At 54.9% G+C, this 18,725-nt stretch overlaps 1 protein-coding gene across 1 annotated transcript in view; it reads left to right on the top strand.

Moving 5' to 3' along the window:
* Positions 1-466: 466 nt before the first annotated feature.
* PCSK4 (proprotein convertase subtilisin/kexin type 4) overlaps positions 467-18,725 on the top strand; it is a 999,360-nt gene continuing 981,101 nt past the window's right edge. The window contains exons 1-2 of the mRNA XM_086946304.1: positions 467-625; positions 7,711-7,815. Of these exons, the coding sequence (XP_086802430.1) occupies positions 467-625; positions 7,711-7,815 (264 nt within the window). The remainder of the gene's footprint in view (positions 626-7,710; positions 7,816-18,725) is intronic.

The following is an 18,725-nucleotide window of genomic DNA, read 5'->3' as shown; positions in this document are numbered from 1 at the left end:
TTTGTAAATTCAATGGCGGCCAGGCATGCTCCATGCTCCACCGTCTGACGCTCCTGCACTGCTCTCACAATCTTTGGAGACTCATTTAATTTCAAGTCTCCAGTTTCAAATTCAGTACGTTTTAGGGTTTTCAGTGTAGCTTCTTTATTTATATACAGTTTATCAATCTGTTAATATTACACATGCTGGCCGGCCCCCAGGGGTCCCGGGCCTGAGCTGGGGCGCAGTCTAGCAGCGCGTGCAGGGGCCGGCGCGTGGACGTCCAGCTGCCTTCTCTCTGTCCGCGTGCGCAGCTGCGCTGTGTGCGCCTGCGCAGGTGTTGGCGCGTGACCGTTGCGCAGTGAGCACATGCGCAGACGCCGCTTCGAGCGCGCGCTCCCCTCTCTGAGGTGGGCCCTCGTGAGGGAATTTCAATCGATAACACCCGGGCCCCGCGGGGCCATGGGAGCCGAGGGCCCGGGCCGACATGACGGGCGCCGGCCTCGGGGCGCTGCTGCTGCTGCTCGGCCTCCGCCTCGGCCTCGGCCTGCGGGTCTACACCAACAGCTGGGCGGCGCGGATCCCCGGCGGGCCCGGGGAGGCGGCCAGGGCGGCCCGGAGGCACGGGCTCACCCTGCGGGGGCAGGTGAGGGGCACGGGGCACCCTGCGGGGGCAGGTGAGGGGCACGGGCTCACCCTGCGGGGGCAGGTGAGGGGCACGGGCTCACCCTGCGGGGGCAGGTGAGGGGCACGGGGGCACCCTGCGGGGGCAGGTGAGGGGCACGGGGGCACCCTGCGGGGGCAGGTGAGGGGCACGGGGGCACCCTGCGGGGGCAGGTGAGGGGCACGGGCTCACCCTGCGGGGGCAGGTGAGGGGCACGGGGGCACCCTGCGGGGGCAGGTGAGGGGCACGGGCTCACCCTGCGGGGGCAGGTGAGGGGCACGGGCTCACCCTGCGGGGGCAGGTGAGGGGCACGGGCTCACCCTGCGGGGGCAGGTGAGGGGCACGGGGGCACCCTGTGGGCAGGTGAGGGGCACGGGGGCACCCTGCGGGGGCAGGTGAGGGGCACGGGGGCACCCTGCGGGGGCAGGTGAGGGGCACGGGGCACCCTGCGGGGGCAGGTGAGGGGCGCGGGGGCACCCTGCGGGGGCAGGTGAGGGGCACGGGCTCACCCTGCGGGGGCAGGTGAGGGGCACGGGGCACCCTGCGGGGGCAGGTGAGGGGCGCGGGCTCACCCTGCGGGGGCAGGTGAGGGGCACGGGCTCACCCTGCGGGGGCAGGTGAGGGGCACGGGGGCACCCTGCGGGGGCAGGTGAGGGGCACGGGGGCACCCTGCGGGGGCAGGTGAGGGGCGCGGGGGCACCCTGCGGGGGCAGGTGAGGGGCACGGGCTCACCCTGCGGGGGCAGGTGAGGGGCACGGGGCACCCTGCGGGGGCAGGTGAGGGGCACGGGCTCACCCTGCGGGGGCAGGTGAGGGGCACGGGCTCACCCTGCGGGGGCAGGTGAGGGGCACGGGGGCACCCTGCGGGGGCAGGTGAGGGGCACGGGGGCACCCTGCGGGGGCAGGTGAGGGGCACGGGGGCACCCTGCGGGGGCAGGTGAGGGGCGCGGGGGCACCCTGCGGGGGCAGGTGAGGGGCACGGGCTCACCCTGCGGGGGCAGGTGAGGGGCACGGGGGCACCCTGCGGGGGCAGGTGAGGGGCACGGGGGCACCCTGTGGGCAGGTGAGGGGCACGGGGGCACCCTGCGGGGGCAGGTGAGGGGCACGGGGGCACCCTGCGGGGGCAGGTGAGGGGCACGGGGGCACCCTGCGGGGGCAGGTGAGGGGCACGGGGGCACCCTGCGGGGGCAGGTGAGGGGCACGGGCTCACCCTGCGGGGGCAGGTGAGGGGCACGGGGGCACCCTGCGGGGGCAGGTGAGGGGCACGGGCTCACCCTGCGGGGGCAGGTGAGGGGCACGGGCTCACCCTGCGGGGGCAGGTGAGGGGCACGGGCTCACCCTGCGGGGGCAGGTGAGGGGCACGGGGGCACCCTGTGGGCAGGTGAGGGGCACGGGGGCACCCTGCGGGGGCAGGTGAGGGGCACGGGGGCACCCTGCGGGGGCAGGTGAGGGGCACGGGGCACCCTGCGGGGGCAGGTGAGGGGCGCGGGGGCACCCTGCGGGGGCAGGTGAGGGGCACGGGCTCACCCTGCGGGGGCAGGTGAGGGGCACGGGGCACCCTGCGGGGGCAGGTGAGGGGCACGGGCTCACCCTGCGGGGGCAGGTGAGGGGCACGGGCTCACCCTGCGGGGGCAGGTGAGGGGCACGGGGGCACCCTGCGGGGGCAGGTGAGGGGCACGGGGGCACCCTGCGGGGGCAGGTGAGGGGCACGGGGGCACCCTGCGGGGGCAGGTGAGGGGCACGGGCTCACCCTGCGGGGGCAGGTGAGGGGCGCGGGGGCACCCTGCGGGGGCAGGTGAGGGGCACGGGCTCACCCTGCGGGGGCAGGTGAGGGGCACGGGGCACCCTGCGGGGGCAGGTGAGGGGCACGGGCTCACCCTGCGGGGGCAGGTGAGGGGCACGGGCTCACCCTGCGGGGGCAGGTGAGGGGCACGGGGGCACCCTGCGGGGGCAGGTGAGGGGCACGGGGGCACCCTGCGGGGGCAGGTGGGGGGCACCCTGCGGGGGCAGGTGAGGGGCACGGGCTCACCCTGCGGGGGCAGGTGACGGGCACGGGCTCACCCTGCGGGGGCAGGTGACGGGCACGGGCTCACCCTGCGGGGGCAGGTGAGGGGCGCGGGGGCACCCTGGGGGCAGGTGAGGGGCGCGGGGGCACGGGGTCACAGGTGAGGGGCACGGGGGCACCCTGCGGGGGCAGGTGAGGGGCGCGGGGGCACGGGGTCACAGGTGAGGGGCACGGGGGCACCCTGCGGGGGCAGGTGAGGGGCGCGGGGGCACGGGGTCACAGGTGAGGGGCACGGGGGCACCCTGCGGGGGCAGGTGAGGGGCGCGGGGGCAGGTGGGGGGCACCCTGCGGGGGCAGGTGAGGGGCGCGGGGGCACCCTGCGGGGGCAGGTTGGGGGCACCCTGCGGGGGCAGGTGAGAGGCGCGGGGGCACCCTGCGGGGGCAGGTGAGGGGCGCGGGGGCACGGGGTCACATGTGAGGGGCACGGGGGCACCCTGCGGGGGCACAGGTGAGGGGCACGGGCTCATCCTGCGGGGGCAGGTGAGGGGCACGGGGGCACCCTGCGGGGGCAGGTGAGGGGCACGGGGGCTTCCTGCGGGGGCAGGTGAGGGGCGCGGGGTCACCCTGCGGGGGCAGGTGAGGGGCGCGGGGTCACCCTGCGGGGGCAGGTGAGGGGTGCGGGGGCACCCTGCGGGGGCAGGTGAGGGGCGCGGGGGCACAGGTGAGGGGCACGGGCTCACCCTGCGGGGGCAGGTGAGGGGCACGGGGGCACCCTGCGGGGGCAGGTGAGGGGCACGGGGGCTCCCTGCTGGGGCAGGTGAAGGGGCACTCTGCGGGGGCAGGTGAGGGGCACGGGAGCGCCCTGCGGGGGCAGGTGAGGGGCGCGGGGTCACAGGTGAGGGGCACAGGGTCACCCTGCGGGGGCAGGCAAGGGGCGCGGGGTCACAGGTGAGGGGCACAGGGTCACCCTGCGGGGGCAGGTGAGGGGCGCGGGGTCACAGGTGAGGGGCACGGGGTCACCCTGCGCGGTCAAAGGTGAGGGGCGCGGAATCACCCTGCGGGGGCAGGTGAGGGGCACGGGGGCACCCTGCTGGGGCAGGTGAGGGGCACGGGGCTGGTGAGGGGCGCGGGGTCACAGGTGAGGGGCACAGGGTCACCCTGCGGGGGCAGGCAAGGGGCGCGGGGTCACAGGTGAGGGGCACAGGGTCACCCTGCGGGGGCAGGTGAGGGGCGCGGGGCCACAGGTGAGGGGACACAGGGGCACCCTGTGGGGGCAGGTGAGAGGGCACGGGGTCACAGGTGAGGGTCACGGGGTCACAGGTGAGGGGCACAGGGTCACCCTGCAGGGGCAGGTGAGGGTCACGGGGTCACACTGCGGGGGCAGGTGAGGGGGCACGGGGTCACAGGTGAGGGGCACGGGGCACCCTGCGGGGGCAGGTGAGGGGCGCGGGGGCACGGGGTCACAGGTGAGGGGCACTGGGGCACCCTGCGGGGGCAGGTGAGGGGCGCGGGGGCACGGGGTCACAGGTGAGGGGCACGGGGGCACCCTGCGGGGGCAGGTGAGGGGCACGGGGGCACCCTGCGGGGGCAGGTGAGGGGCACGGGGGCACCCTGCGGGGGCAGGTGAGGGGCACGGGCTCACCCTGCGGGGGCAGGTGAGGGGCACGGGGGCACCCTGCGGGGGCAGGTGAGGGGCACGGGCTCACCCTGCGGGGGCAGGTGAGGGGCACGGGGGCACCCTGCGGGGGCAGGTGAGGGGCACGGGGGCACCCTGCTGGGGCAGGTGAGGGGCACGGGGGCACCCTGCGGGGGCAGGTGGGGGGCACCCTGCGGGGGCAGGTGAGGGGCACGGGCTCACCCTGCGGGGGCAGGTGAGGGGCACGGGGGCACCCTGCGGGGGCAGGTGAGGGGCACGGGCTCACCCTGCGGGGGCAGGTGAGGGGCACGGGGGCACCCTGCGGGGGCAGGTGAGGGGCACGGGGGCTCCTGCGGGGGCAGGTGAGGGGCACGGGGGCTCCCTGCTGGGGCAGGTGAAGGGGCACTCTGCGGGGGCAGGTGAGGGGCACGGGAGCGCCCTGCGGGGGCAGGTGAGGGGTGAGGGGCGCGGGGTCACAGGTGAGGGGCACAGGGTTCACCCTGCGGGGGCAGGCAAGGGGCGCGGGGTCACAGGTGAGGGGCACAGGGTCACCCTGCGGGGGCAGGTGAGGGGCGCGGGGTCACAGGTGAGGGGCACGGGGTCACCCTGCGCGGTCAAAGGTGAGGGGCGCGGAATCACCCTGCGGGGGCAGGTGAGGGGCACGGGGGCACCCTGCTGGGGCAGGTGAGGGGCACGGGGGCTGGTGAGGGGCGCGGGGTCACAGGTGAGGGGCACAGGGTCACCCTGCGGGGGCAGGCAAGGGGCGCGGGGTCACAGGTGAGGGGCACAGGGTCACCCTGCGGGGGCAGGTGAGGGGCGCGGGGCCACAGGTGAGGGGACACAGGGGCACCCTGTGGGGGCAGGTGAGAGGGCACGGGGTCACAGGTGAGGGTCACGGGGTCACAGGTGAGGGGCACAGGGTCACCCTGCAGGGGCAGGTGAGGGTCACGGGGTCACACTGCGGGGGCAGGTGAGGGGGCACGGGGTCACAGGTGAGGGGCACGGGGCACCCTGCGGGGGCAGGTGAGGGGTCACAGGTGAGGGGCATGGGGTCAGTGGTGAGGGGACACGGGGGCACCCTGCGGGGGCAGGTGAGGGGGTTCACAGGTGAGGGGTCACAGGTGAGAGAGCACAGGGCCACAGGTGAGGGTCACAGGTCAGGCGCACAGGGTCACCCTGCCGGGGCAGGTGAGGGGGTCACGGGGTCACCCTGCAGGGGCAGGTGAGGGGTCACTCTGCAGGTGAGGGGGCATGGGGTCACTCTGCAGGGGAGGGGGCACGGAGCACCCTGCAAGTGAGGGCACGGGGTCACCCTGCAGGTGAGGGGGCACGGGGTCACCCTTCAGGGCAGATATTGGTTGACCTAGGGGGGAACAGTGACACAGATTCACCCTAGGGGCGGGTCAGGTGATAGATGACCCAGGCTTACCATGTAAGAGCACGTCTGCGGTCGCCCTTCAGGCTTGATTACATAGCAAACCTCCAAATTTAGGTGGGAAACTTGCGATTTTTATTAACGTAAACTGTATTATTTAGCTATCCGTGACTTTAATCTTTCTCCACTTCCAATTATGTTAATTAGAACATTAAATTCCGCCCATTATTGTCTATAACTCTGTTCCAGGTGTTCCTAAGTGTTGCTTTGCATGAATAGGTAGGGTTGAAGCTATGTGAGGGGTTGGCACAGACTGTGTCAACTCATTATAAGGGAAATGGTGTATAACATTTATCGCCTTAAGGCTTAAAACTACAAATGTTCACTGTGAAAGAAGTTGGTGAGTGTGGAGAGCACAGAGGCGATGGGTGTGAAGCTTGCAGAAGGCTCACCTAATGGCTGCTCTTTGCCCTGTTGAACCCATTGTTATTGTGCACACCGTGTCAATTGAGGCCGCGCCCAGCCATACGCAACCCAGCCTTGTCATGGTCCCATAGGAGCAGTCCGGCCCCACCTGCAACAATAGAAAACCATTGACTTATGTGAGGGGGGGCTGAAAGAATTAATACATGCGCATGTGTATTTCATATGTATTTGCAACTTGTAGCATTTCAACAACACATAGCAAACAGAAGAACACTGCCTAACTGGTATTGTAAATTCTTATTTGTATAAAATTGCAGTTTACTTGGGAAAGATACATGACGGTGAATTTGAATCAAGTCTGTAGATTCCAAGAGGTTAGACATGTTCTGATTTTTATTAGATGGGGATAATCTGAGACTGGATTGTGAGAGATGGAATCTGACTTTAAGTCACATTCTCCCTCACGGTTGAGGAGGTGACTCTTGAGCCCTATTTTAAAACTAATGTGGTTTTAGGGTAACTCCGCTTGCAGCTGGTTCCACTGGTGAGGTCTGAGCACTTTAACTGAGCGGCCCATGCAGCAGTCCATGGAGGTTTAGGAGTGACAGTAAGTTTAGGTTTATGGTCCTGGTGTTGCGTGCTGCCAGCATCTCTGAATCAGTTGAGATAGGAAATCACAGGATTGTCAATTTTGGGCTTTAAAAACAGGTGAGTAGATTGTATCCTGCTGTTTTTGCTGACAAATATCAGATGTGTTGGTTTTTGAGAGGTTGTAGAGTATCTAGCAAGATGATAGTTCAGGTATCAATGTTTAGGGCATTGTTTAGTGGTCAAAATGAGTAGCGGTTGAGACCACTAAGTGGACTAATACTAATTACCAAAGACAGGAGCTGAGCGGAGGATTTTGGCAGTGTGGAATGAGATGCGCGTCTGGATTTTGCGGATGTTAAGTCCTTGGATTCTAATGTCAGAGCTGCAGTGGCTACAAAGGATTCCAGGTTGATGGTTCTGTTACAGTGTACTCGAAGATTGCCGGCCATTGGTGGATGGGGCAAAAAAGTCCAGGCAAATGTGTGGAGGTTGGTGGATGGCAGCTGAAGTGGAGGATTGCCGTCTGGTGAGTGAAGCAGGACACAGCGAATGGCCATCCAGTAACAAACAGCTAAACACCAGGCTGATAATTTAGATTGCAAAATAAGAGTGAAGGTGGGAAAGGATAAAAGTTCTGTGTAGTTGGCATCGACAAGAACGTATCCTGAGAACATTGTGTAGATGGATAAAGGGCAAGACCTAAGACCTGCGTCCCTGAGGAGAGTGATCAACATCATGAGATTGAGTGAAACCAAACTAGGTTTAAGAGGCACTTGGGCGCCTGGCCGTAGATACCTAAAGTTTGAAAGGCGTGTATAGTTCTTGAAGACACAAATGCTGCAGAGAGGTCACTGAGCACTAATATAAAAAAGAGATGGTTACATTGTGCTAATATGATTAAATCAGCTAAAATAGTGTGTTTGCCAAGTAAGAGACTCTTGTCTTGAGGTGAAATGTACAGGCTCATCCTTTAGGGAAGGTGGGCTAGTAGGATTAACCTGCAGGATAGGGTCTGATTTGTCTTGTCTCTTCTAGATTTTGTCCGGCAGTGACTATTATCACTTAGTCCACCGAAGCTTTATGAAGATGTCCTTCAGACCTCACAGGGGCCGACACCTGCGCCTGAGAAAGGATCCCCTGGTAAGAAGGTGTGGAGGTGGGACTTGCGTGGTTCAGAGGTTGCACAGGTTAAAGTTGTGGCTCTAAGAGGGTCAAAGTGAGGGGTTTAAGGTTCTAGTGGTAGCGCTAAGAGGTAACGGAGACACCTTCATTGATTAAGAGTTGGGCCAGGGGGATGGCGTGGATGGGCTGAATATGAGGTGTGAAAGAGATGGGGCAAGAAAATGGACCACACAACAGTCGAGTGGCGTTTCTAGTACAGGAGAAGTGATACTAGGTTAGGAAGGAGCACTAGAAAAGGGTCAGGAGCAGGACCATGGAAGGAGGTAGACCCAAAAGCTGAGAATGAATTATGTTTAAGGAGTGCAGTTGGAAAATTTAAATTCAAGTCTCTCTGGAGACCAGATTATTCAGATCAGCCCAATAGGCCATGTGGCCCAGCCATTTGTTACTGTCGGGGGCTCTGGTGGATGGATTTCTGTGTTTGTGCTACACATCGCTTGGCTAATATCAGTCACAGTTCAATAATCTTAATAGAGATTTTATATTTTTTGTGTCTGGGAACCAAGGTCCAACAAGCATATCTTTAAAGGTAAATCATCCGTCAGTCAAGTCTTTCATGATTTTCATAAGGCTCTTCAAAAGCCGCATCATAATAGGACATGCCCACATCATGTATGGAATCCAGCTTTCCTCGCTCATCATTGCGGGCATGTGTCAGAGACTTCTGCGAAAATCAGAATTTAATTTGGAATGGTGCACCAACAAACTTCTTTTCCAAAAATGAATAAAGTGGACGTAAGGATAGGTATTCCTTTTTCTTTTTTTCAGTCCGGATCTTATAAATCCATACAAAATATCCAGCCAACGTGTCTCGTCATCATCAAATTCTGCGAAAATCTTACTGACCTTTTAGAAAGTTAGATTTCTTTAATGCAGGACATTCAATCGTAAAAGTTTAAGTCTGGCGTTTCTTTATCGTTTTGATGCATACTTCAGTGTCAGTGCACGTTATTGTCAGATGTTCTGAGTGTTGTCTGGTCCAGGCCACTTGGAGGTCATTCAGTCGGACCTTGGTGGCCCTAAGAAACGCATGGTACAGTGATGGGAAAGGCCCCAATCGTCACAAACCTCTCTTTGTGTTTGTAATGCTGTTCGTTTCTGGCTTCAATTTATCAATCTCCCGTATAGCATATAAGTGAGCACCACCATCCATAGTTAAGGGCATGACCCATGGGTATGTTTTTGTCTCAACCCAGGACCTCAAATGTCTTACGGATGCTATTTTGCTTTGCGTGGCAACTTCTGCAGCAGTCCATATTTGAAGTATATGTTTTCACTCTTTTCCATAAATCCCCAGCATTTCCTGAATCTGTATGTTAGGGGCATACAATGCTTCTAGAAACAGTTTCTATAATCATTTTGTCTAGAAGTACCTTGCTTTTTTTTGTGTTCAAAAGTTTTTATTAGGAGCTTAAGAGATATACAGCTGAACAAAAGTTAATAACAGAATAAAGAGTACATACGTAAAGGGTAAAGAAAATAGTAATTAAAGTTGGCATATGGGGCATACACATGAGTCGTGTCAGAAATTTTACCGTAAATTAAATAAAACACGTTACCACCACAGTAAATTAAATATAACATAAGTTCTACATTACGTTAAACATACAAGTATACATAGGAGAGTTGAGTAGTGGAGTGGAGTAGTGTGGCTCACTGGTTAGAGGCGGCAGACCCGAGAGCAGAGGACGGCCCGGGACCAGGGTTCGAATCCCGGTGCTGCAGGTTTCTGGACCAGGGTCAGCGGACTCAATAATTCTCTCCCCTCGGTGCCCACTCTGATCAGCGATCACACTCGGCAACTCTGGGCATTAGCTTGCCTCATCTTCACTAACGGCCCCACCAGACCGCCGGGGATGCCTGGTCTCACCCTGGAGATACCCATTAAGGGACCATCTCTCAGGGAAGCCAGGAAGGGTTTCGCAGCGGTCGAAGCGCCTTGGGACCCTCCGGGTAAGTAGTGCGCTATATAAATGCCTATACATTTACATTTACATCTAATATCACATGACGGTAGGCATACAAAGTCATAGAGTGATAACAATACCACCACAGCAGGCTAGTTAGGAAGGTGAAAGTACGGGATGATCGCGAGGCTAACAAGCTTCAAGGAGGCTTGTGTAGGTCAAAGTGTTCATCTAGCGAGGACCAGAGTTTCCTGAGTGCCAGACGCCATGGGGTTGAGGCGAGGGCTATATTGTCAGCCCCTCGTAAGTTGGTGACCCAATTCAGCCAATGGGGGAAAGAAGCTTTGTTTGTGCTTTTCCAATTATTAAGTATGATTTTAACCGCAGCTGTCAGCAATAGGTCGAGTAGGGCTTTGTCATTATCATTGAGTGTGACGGCTTTGGCAAATCCGAAGACGAGCGTTGAGAATTCCCTTGGGAGGGTGATATGGAGGACTTTTGATATGAAATCAAAGATTCTGTCCCAATAGGAGGAGACGCACGGGCACCTGAAAATTAAGTGTTCAAGGTCCCCTCCCTCACCAGTGCAGTTCCAGCATGTGTCATCGTACTTGATTTTGTGCAGAGACAGCCTCCTAGGTGTCCAGAAGGCCTTATGTAGTAGCCAGAACTTGGTTTGTGAGAGTGTAGGGCTTATTTTGTGGCGAGTGGTGGACTCCCAGGTTCTGGCCCAGTCTGCTTCTGAGGTAGGTGTGGATGAGAACGAGTCCCAATAGAGTTGGAGTGGCTTGGTTAGGGAGGACGATTGTGGGCGAATAAGTTTATATATTCTAGAGACTTGGTGGCCCAGTTTGTTAAGCAAAGTGAGGAAGCCGGGGAGGGAGGGGTGACATCTTTCAGGTCCGCTTTTGCTAGTGCTACTTTAATATGTAAGAAGTTATAGAATTCTATGTGGTGTAGGAGGAATCTGTTCTGTAGTTCACTAAAGGTGAGTGGTAGCGAGATGTCAGTGAGTTGGTGGGGAAATAGTATACCTCTTTCTATCCAAGAAGAGTAGTTTAGAGTTTTCCCTTTGTATGTTAAGGCGGCGTTGTGCCAGAGCGACTCCCAATTTGAATGCCGGAATTGATGTGGTAAGTGTTTGCTAATTTGGAGAAGAGCCATTTTGGTGTTTTTGAAGATAGGGCCCGAGCCTAAGTTGGGACGGAGTTTAATGGTGAGCAGGGCGCAGGGGTTGAGACCTTTTAATATGGACCTTTCTACAGAGAGCCACACAGGGGTATATTCAGTCTGTGGAGTTAGCCAGTACGATCCTAGTTTTGCCAAAAAGGCAATTTGATATCATTTGAAGTCCGCCAAGTTGACTACCCCTAATTTTTTATCTAATCGTAGTTTCTTTAAACTAATTCTGGCTTTCTTGCCCTGCCATAGAAAGGAAGAGATCAGTTTGTCTAATTTACTATGAAACTCTTTGGAAAGCATGAGTGGAAGCATTGTGATGAGGTAGTTGACCAAGGGGGATATCATCATTTTTATGGTTTCTATATGACCCCACCAAGTAGTGAACCGGGGGGACCAACCGTCAAGCAGTCGTTTGATTTTGGCCAGGGTTGTGGTTTCATTATGTTTAAGGGTACTTAGAAGGTCATCGGTAAATTCTATCCCCAAGTATTTAATCACGTTTGTTTGCCAAGTTAGGCCAGAGTCGCCTAATACTTCCCTAGAGGTGTGGACATTTAGAGGTTTTACCTCAGATTTATCTCTATTTAATTTGTAGCCGGATAGGGAGGAGTATTTGTCAATTGAGGACATGAGCCCAGCGATGGAGTTAGTAGGGTCTTTCGTTGTGATTAGGATGTCGTCAGCATACGCTAACTTAACTCGTGTGTCTCCGAAGGAAACACCGGCAATGTCACTATTATTTTTGATGTCTGTAAGGAGGGGTTCAAGAGCTAGAAGAAAAAGAACTGGGGAGAGAGGGCAGCCTTATCTGGTTCCCTGGTGCAGACGGAACGGGTCGGATAGGGTGCCGTTTATAGCTATCCTGACAGATGGGGCAGAGTATAGGGCCATCACCATCTTGGCAAAGGAGTCTCCAAGGTTGAAGGAGTGCATGCAATGCCGGAGGAAGGACCACGAGACCTTGTCAAAGGCCTTTTCCGCGTCCAAGGTTATCGCTACCGTTGGGTAGGAAGAGGTCTTTGCTTTCTCTAGAAGGTGGCACAGCAGTCTCGTGTTATCGTTTGACATCCGGTGTTTTAGGAAGCCAACCTGCGCGGGGCTAATTAATTTGTGGAGGACGGAGTTTAGTCTGGTCGCCTGTACTTTTGCATATATTTTGCAATCAAGGTTTATCAAAGAGATGGGGCGGTAGTTTTTAGTGAGGAGGGGGTCTTTCCCTTCTTTGGGTATTACTATGATCGTCACTTCGCTCATCGATGGGGAAACACTGCCGCTGGACGCTGTAGAGTTAAAAAGGTTGAGGAGCGGAGGGCTAAGTTGATCCGTAAAGGCCTTATAGAAGGACGCTGTGAAGCCGTCCGGTCCGGGGGCCTTATTATTCGTTAGTGTGTTGATTGCTGCCCTGATCTCTGCGCTAGTGACTGGGGAACCTAGGTGAGTCATATCTGTTTCTGAGAGTTTGGGGAGGTGGAGTGATTCAAGGTAGTCAGTGCAGGCTGATTCATCTAGTGGTTTGTCGTTTTTGTATATGTCTTCGTAAAATGATTTGAATGTGTCAAGGATATTAGATTGTTTAGTATGTGTGTTGTTTCTAGAATCTTTAATGGATGATATGGTGGACAGTTTCTGTTTATGTTTGAGATAGGAGGCTAGCAGTTTCCCTGCTTTATTGCCCTTGCAGAGTTTTAGGGCCTTGAAGCGGTTGATCCATACCCCCGCTCGTTTGCTGGTGATGGTGTTGTATTCGTACTTTTTTTTGGTTAGTGTTTTTAGTAATTTAGTGTCTAAAGGGTTGGACTTATGTTGGGATTCTAGTGTACCAATCTGTTGTTCCAGAGATTCTAGCTCTTTATTTAGCGTCTTGTTCGTCTTGGCTCCGATGTTGATGATGACCCCTCGGATTGTGGCTTTCAGAGCATCCCACAAGGTGTTGGGTGTAGTGTCGTGGGTATCATTTATGGTTAGGTATTCATCAATGGCATTAGCTATTATTAATTTGTTTGTGGGGTCTGATAGTGTTTCATCATTGAAACGCCATCTCTTGGGTGGGAGGATCGATTTGGAACCAGTCAGCTTGGTGCGAATACAGGCGTGGTCAGAGACCAATTTAGGGGCTATTTCAGTTTCCTCAATTAGATGTGTGAAGGGGCTTGAGATCAGGATGAAGTCGATGCGTGAATATGATTTGTGCGGTGCGGAGTAAAAAGTGTAGTCCCTACTGTCTGGGTTTTGGAGGCGCCAGGAATCTTTCAGACTATATCTATCACAGAGGCGAAGGAGGGCGTCATGCGAGCGGGATGGGTGGAAGGAACATTTGGATTGTCTGTCTAGAATCGGGTCAAGGGGGAGATTGAAGTCGCCTCCCACTATCAGCAGGTCTTCTGGAGGGATGGGTTCTAATGAGCGGGAGACCGAGTCCCAGAATTCCGGGTCGTCAGCATTTGGGCCGTAGATATTTATTACATGAATGGGGTCATCCTCCCTTAGTAGGTGTGTAACGGAAAGTCTTCTTCTTCGTCGTGAGAGTGCGAGACTAGTGTTAGATTAGCTTTTTTCGCTAGTAAGGTGATTACCCCTCCTTTTTTATGAGTCGCTGGTGAGTTCAATATGTGTGATGCCCAATGGATGTTCAGGAAGCGTAGATCATCTTCAGATAATTTGGTTTCCTGGAGTAGTATAATGTCCCCCTTTGATTTGGTGAGATACTCGAAAACTTTCCTCCTTTTTACCGGATGATTGAGGCCCTTAACATTAAGAGAGATTATCGTGAGATCATCGGCTAATGATTTTGCATTAGACATCGGAGTTGGGTGTCATCGCTGAGAAGTTGCGTGGCAATCTAAAGAAACCTGTGTGTGTTGCCGTGTGCTGGACACCGTGTGGGTCAATGTGTGGAGATACAACTCTAAGAACAGGGCATAAGATACAGCATTGTAATAGGTCTTTGGAATGCAACGAGAGACATGTGCCATATCTGTAGTAATTGAACATAAACAAAATACAGTACAAAACAGAAAGAAAAACGTAGATTCTTTGAGCTCTTTTAGCTCCATTTTCTCCCTCCCCTGTCCCAACAACCCTCCAACCCCCCCCCCCCCCACCTCCCTCCCTCCCCTCCCCCCAAATACGTACATAGGGAGTGCGACGGCAGCACCGTGCAAGGTGAAATCAGGAGTACTAAATTGGTAGCTAGTAAATTCCCTAGACAATGAACATAGTATAGTATTAATAAACCTGAAACTTGTTTTACACGTCAAGCTGATTTTGCGGCTGAAAAAGTACTATTAACTATATCAGTAACATTGGTAGTGGCGTGAGAACTTAAGCATTTCACGCTAAGGCGAAATGAGTTAACGAATAGCATTAGCAAATAACAGTATTGAAGAACATTAGTGAATAACAGTAGAGTGACATTATATTGAGGCACAAGGCCTGCTTGCATTAAGGTGGTAGAGACCTGCTATCGCAGAGTAGCAAACTGTATAGGAAATCAATGGCACAACTGTAAGAACAGAAAAACTCACAATACAGGAGAGTGAACATGTGAGATGAAGGGCTTCAGTGTTGAAGCGGCCGTTATCCGATTACAGAGCATGGCGCTAGAATCATAACAGCAATCAATATGATGACTTAAGAGGTGGATGAGTTCAAGTTTTCCTTTTGTTCGAGAGGCCGGACGATAGGTCCATTTCTTGTTCACGGCGATCTTCTAGTAGGTCAGCAAGGGCTCTGGGGTCCGTGAAGAATTTTGGATGGCCATTCACTACAATTCTGAATTTCGCCGGACCGGCAAAGGAGAATGTAATATTTTTGGATCTGAGCTTGTCTCTGAGTTCCAGGAAACCTTTACGAATCGCCACCGTGTCTTTTGAGAAGTCTTGCGTGAAGATGATTCTTTGACCTTCCCATGTGATGGAGTGGTTTCTCCTTGCGAATTGAAGGATCATCTCTACATGCTGAAATCTGAGTGGTTTGCAGATCAACGGTCTGGGGCCTTTGGAGTTCCTGGTAGCGAAGGTGGGGATCCTGTGTGCCCTGTCCAGTTCAAGGCCGTGTGGGAATTCTATGTTGGCGATCATGGGTATCCATGATTCAAGGAAGGCCACGCAGGAATCTGCATCTTTTTCGGAGTTCTCTGGAACGCCAAAAATTCTGATGTTCCCTCTTCTGTTCCTATCTTCCAACTCCGCATTAAGTTCGTCCGTGGTGTTTTCTAGACGTTGGATCTTAGAAGCTGATTGTCTCGCCAGATCCTCCAAGTCGCTAATACGTTGCTCGGCTGCTCTCAAACCTGTGTTTATTACATTCATATTGGCTCTGATCGCAGTAAGTTCTAGTTGCATAGAGTCGGTATTAGATTTGGTAGATTTTGAAAGCTTGTGAAGGTCTGCCAGTTTTCTGAGAATCATATCCATCGTGGCAGCCATGTCCGATTTGCTTTTAATGGGGGAGTCCGAGATAAGTGGGTCCGGTTTCACCTTTTTGGTGTTGTTTCTGTCCTCCCTGTTCGCCATTGCAGCGTGTTGTGGGTTAGCTGCTATAGGAATCTGGGTGGGCCTTGTAGAACCGGTAGGAAGACACTGTGGACTGCTGAGGTTGGACACCCACGGAAGTAGGATCGGCTGCTGATCGTCTGCTGTGTTTTGGGGTCTCGTGAGTGGATCGGACACAGGATCTACGGGTGGAAGGACAGTGGCTGCAGTCTTATAGAAAGCGCAGAGAAAGCGCATAGAGGTACGCAAGCGCAGTAACTGAGCGCTACATCAGTAGGCGGACTCCGCTGCTCAATTAGGCTAGGACTGTGTGTCTCCGACCATGGGGAGACGCTCGGTAGTGTGGCAGATCTTGGTGGTCACGTGGCAGGTAGCACAGGGCACAGGGCACGAGCAGTCGCTTCTAAACTTGGTAAGGCAGGGTGGGGCCGCTCAGATGATTTAGAAACCCACTGGGACGGTGAAGTTGGGCATTGAATAGGAAGAAGAGCTCACCGTGTGACCAAGCAGTGTGTTTTCGCGGGGATCGCCGCTGCCATTTTGGGGTCAGGCACGATGTGCTGGTTGACAGCTGTCGAGTCGTCTACTTGGCATCACACGACTCAAGATGCACTTAGGGGTCAATTATAGATGCCTGTGTCGCTTCCCTGGCATGTGGTGGACGTCTGTCGCTGGTAGGAGCGTTGTTTTAGCGCTCGGGGTCAGGCGTTGTAGCCGCGACCGGGCGCCGCCATTTTGAGCACAGCCCGGGTCGGAGAGCGCTCGGCCGACAAAGTTCGAAAAAGACCGCAATTGTCGGCAGCATGCGGATTTCAGCCCACCGGAGGGTTCTTCATGGTTCTAGATGCAGGATCCTTGATTTTGGGTTGTGTTTCAGTTTAAGGAGCAGGGATGGCTGAGGTTTCGCGCTCCCGATCCGCGGAGCTCTCGGTTCAGGCGGCCATTCCTCCTGCCGTCCAAGCCACGCCCCCCAGAAGTACCTTGCTTTTGATTTTAGTTTGTCTTTCTGTTCACAAAGTTATTTGGGACGCATAAACAGTTCTAAGAGCTCCTTCTCCCTGTGTCCTACCAGTATATAATTAGTTTCCTGTGAGGGCTCTTCCGATAGCCACCTCGTGCCCATTAGATCTGTATAGCCACATAATAAAGCTTAAAGTTGGGGACATACAGTCCTTCCTCCAAAGTTGGCAACAAAAGCTTGGTGAGGGACATTCGATGCCTTTCATTACTTCTTATTAATTTTGGAAGTAAGTCACATATCTTATTGAATCATTGATAAGTTGGCAAATAAATGTGCGAGTTGGGGCAAAGCGACCGTCTTACATACTGCGATTCTAATCTAGATAATAGCGGATGAGTCCTTCAGAATGTACATTGCTTCTCAGGCAGTTTATTGCCTGCAATGTTGACGTCAGTGTTATCAGGCGGTTTGTGATAAAGCTGCATGCTTAGGCTTTAAAGTATGCACCGTTCCCAGGAGACCGAATCATCTTCGAATGTACAGGGATTTGTCCAGTTGGCTTTCAGTCCTGAAATCACCTCAAAGTCTTTCAGCGTCAAGATCATTGGTGGGATCCGTGGCCGACTCCCTGTAGCTTTAGAGGTAAACCATCAGCATTCAGATATATGGTGTACATGGTATCATGTATAGTGATGCCATAGGAGAATCCATAGAACGCACCTTCTGTGCCAGTGGATCCAAAATCAGCGCAAATATCAATTGGGGTAGAGAACACCCTTGTCTTTGCTTCTATCTATCCCCTATTATTCCTGAATTACATGTTCTGTACTTACGCCTGCTGCCCTGGTGGTATACAGTAACTGTAACCACTTAATCAGTGGCCCGCTGTTCCCAAACTTGAAGCATCATGAAAATATCACCAATGGACCGTCTCAAACACTTTCTCAAGATCTATAGGGACAATCACTAGCTTGAGCGTCGATTCAGGAGTATCTCCCAGCACGTAGTACATCCGTTGTACATTAACGGAAGGATAGCGACCAGGTACAGACTTGCTTTGATCAGGGTGAACTGTATGGGTTAGTTTATGGAGAAGATGATTGGCAATGGCCCTGTTGATTTTTTAAAATTCTGCATTGAGGATTGCTGGGGTCTCTATGAAGACACTGCTTGTGGTATTGGCCTGACTTTGGCAGGAACACGAACAGTGCTTCCCTCTATGAAGGGAGGAGTGCACCGTGAGTGCTGGCCTCCCTATACATCTCCTTGAGGTTTAGCACTAGTACATCGCGGGATGTAGGGTAAAGCTCGTTAGATAAGCTGTCACATCCAGCTTTCTACTCCTCTGCTAGCAAAGCTGTTACCCCCTTTCCCTCCTGTACTGGCAATGCTTTATCAAAGTCTTCCAGCATCACTAGCGTCCTGGGGTCTACTGCCACCGATTGGAGATAATCTGCCACCTCGGAGTGCGCCATGATCTTTTTCAGCAGTTTTGAGTAATAATAAAAGATATTGTATTGATTTCTTGCTGAGTATATTTCACTTCCCCTTCTTCATCCCACAAGCTTCCTATTTAACCCCCCCCCCACCGAGCTCAGAATGAGCTTCCTTTGCAAGTACATTTTGTGCTAAATCTCCTGTATCATGTTTCCACATCATGTCTGTTTGTTAATGTAATAAAAACAACGTCTCAAAAGGTAATATTTGGAAGACCTTTAATAAAAAATGCACATTTAGTTGCAAAAAGGAAAAACAGAGAGAGATGCAAGGAGCATTATTTATGCAGTATGGACAAAAGCACAGTATCAGCACTGTTTACACTGGATGGGAGCGTAACCCGAAAAAACGTGTGCACATAAGTGCTTGTGAAACACAAAGTGAATGACGCAAGTGACACAGCGTAGGACAGCGCAGGTCAGGTAAAAATAACAATATTTACAAGATACTTTTTGGTTCACAACTGTTTTTTTACCGAATTCTTTTTACAATGAATTAACAATTTTGTGAACCAGAGAATTGCGCCAAGACTTGCGCTGGGAGGTCAACCTCTTTCCGACCTGTAATAAGTTAAGGGCAGCGTGTGGATTGCTGTATTGTGCTTGTGGCCGCTCTGGGGTCAAGAACTGCAGCGGAGCCCTTTAATTAGACTTTCCTGCGACCTGGGAGCATATCGGCTCGGTCACCTCGGCAGGGGGAGAGCCTGATCCGTCATCTGCTTTGGGAGTGGGACTGCGAGGTCCAGAAGTGCTAGCGCCCTCCACCGCGCGCACCTGGTTCCTCTTCCCGTCCCCTTCTCTCCTCCTCTATTTTAACCACGCCTGGAAC

This window comes from Lissotriton vulgaris, chromosome 12, assembly GCF_964263255.1.
Source record: "Lissotriton vulgaris chromosome 12, aLisVul1.2, whole genome shotgun sequence".
Classification (NCBI taxonomy): domain Eukaryota; kingdom Metazoa; phylum Chordata; class Amphibia; order Caudata; family Salamandridae; genus Lissotriton; species Lissotriton vulgaris.
Note: the sequence above shows the minus strand (reverse complement) of the source record. Positions and strands in the feature narration are given on the sequence as shown.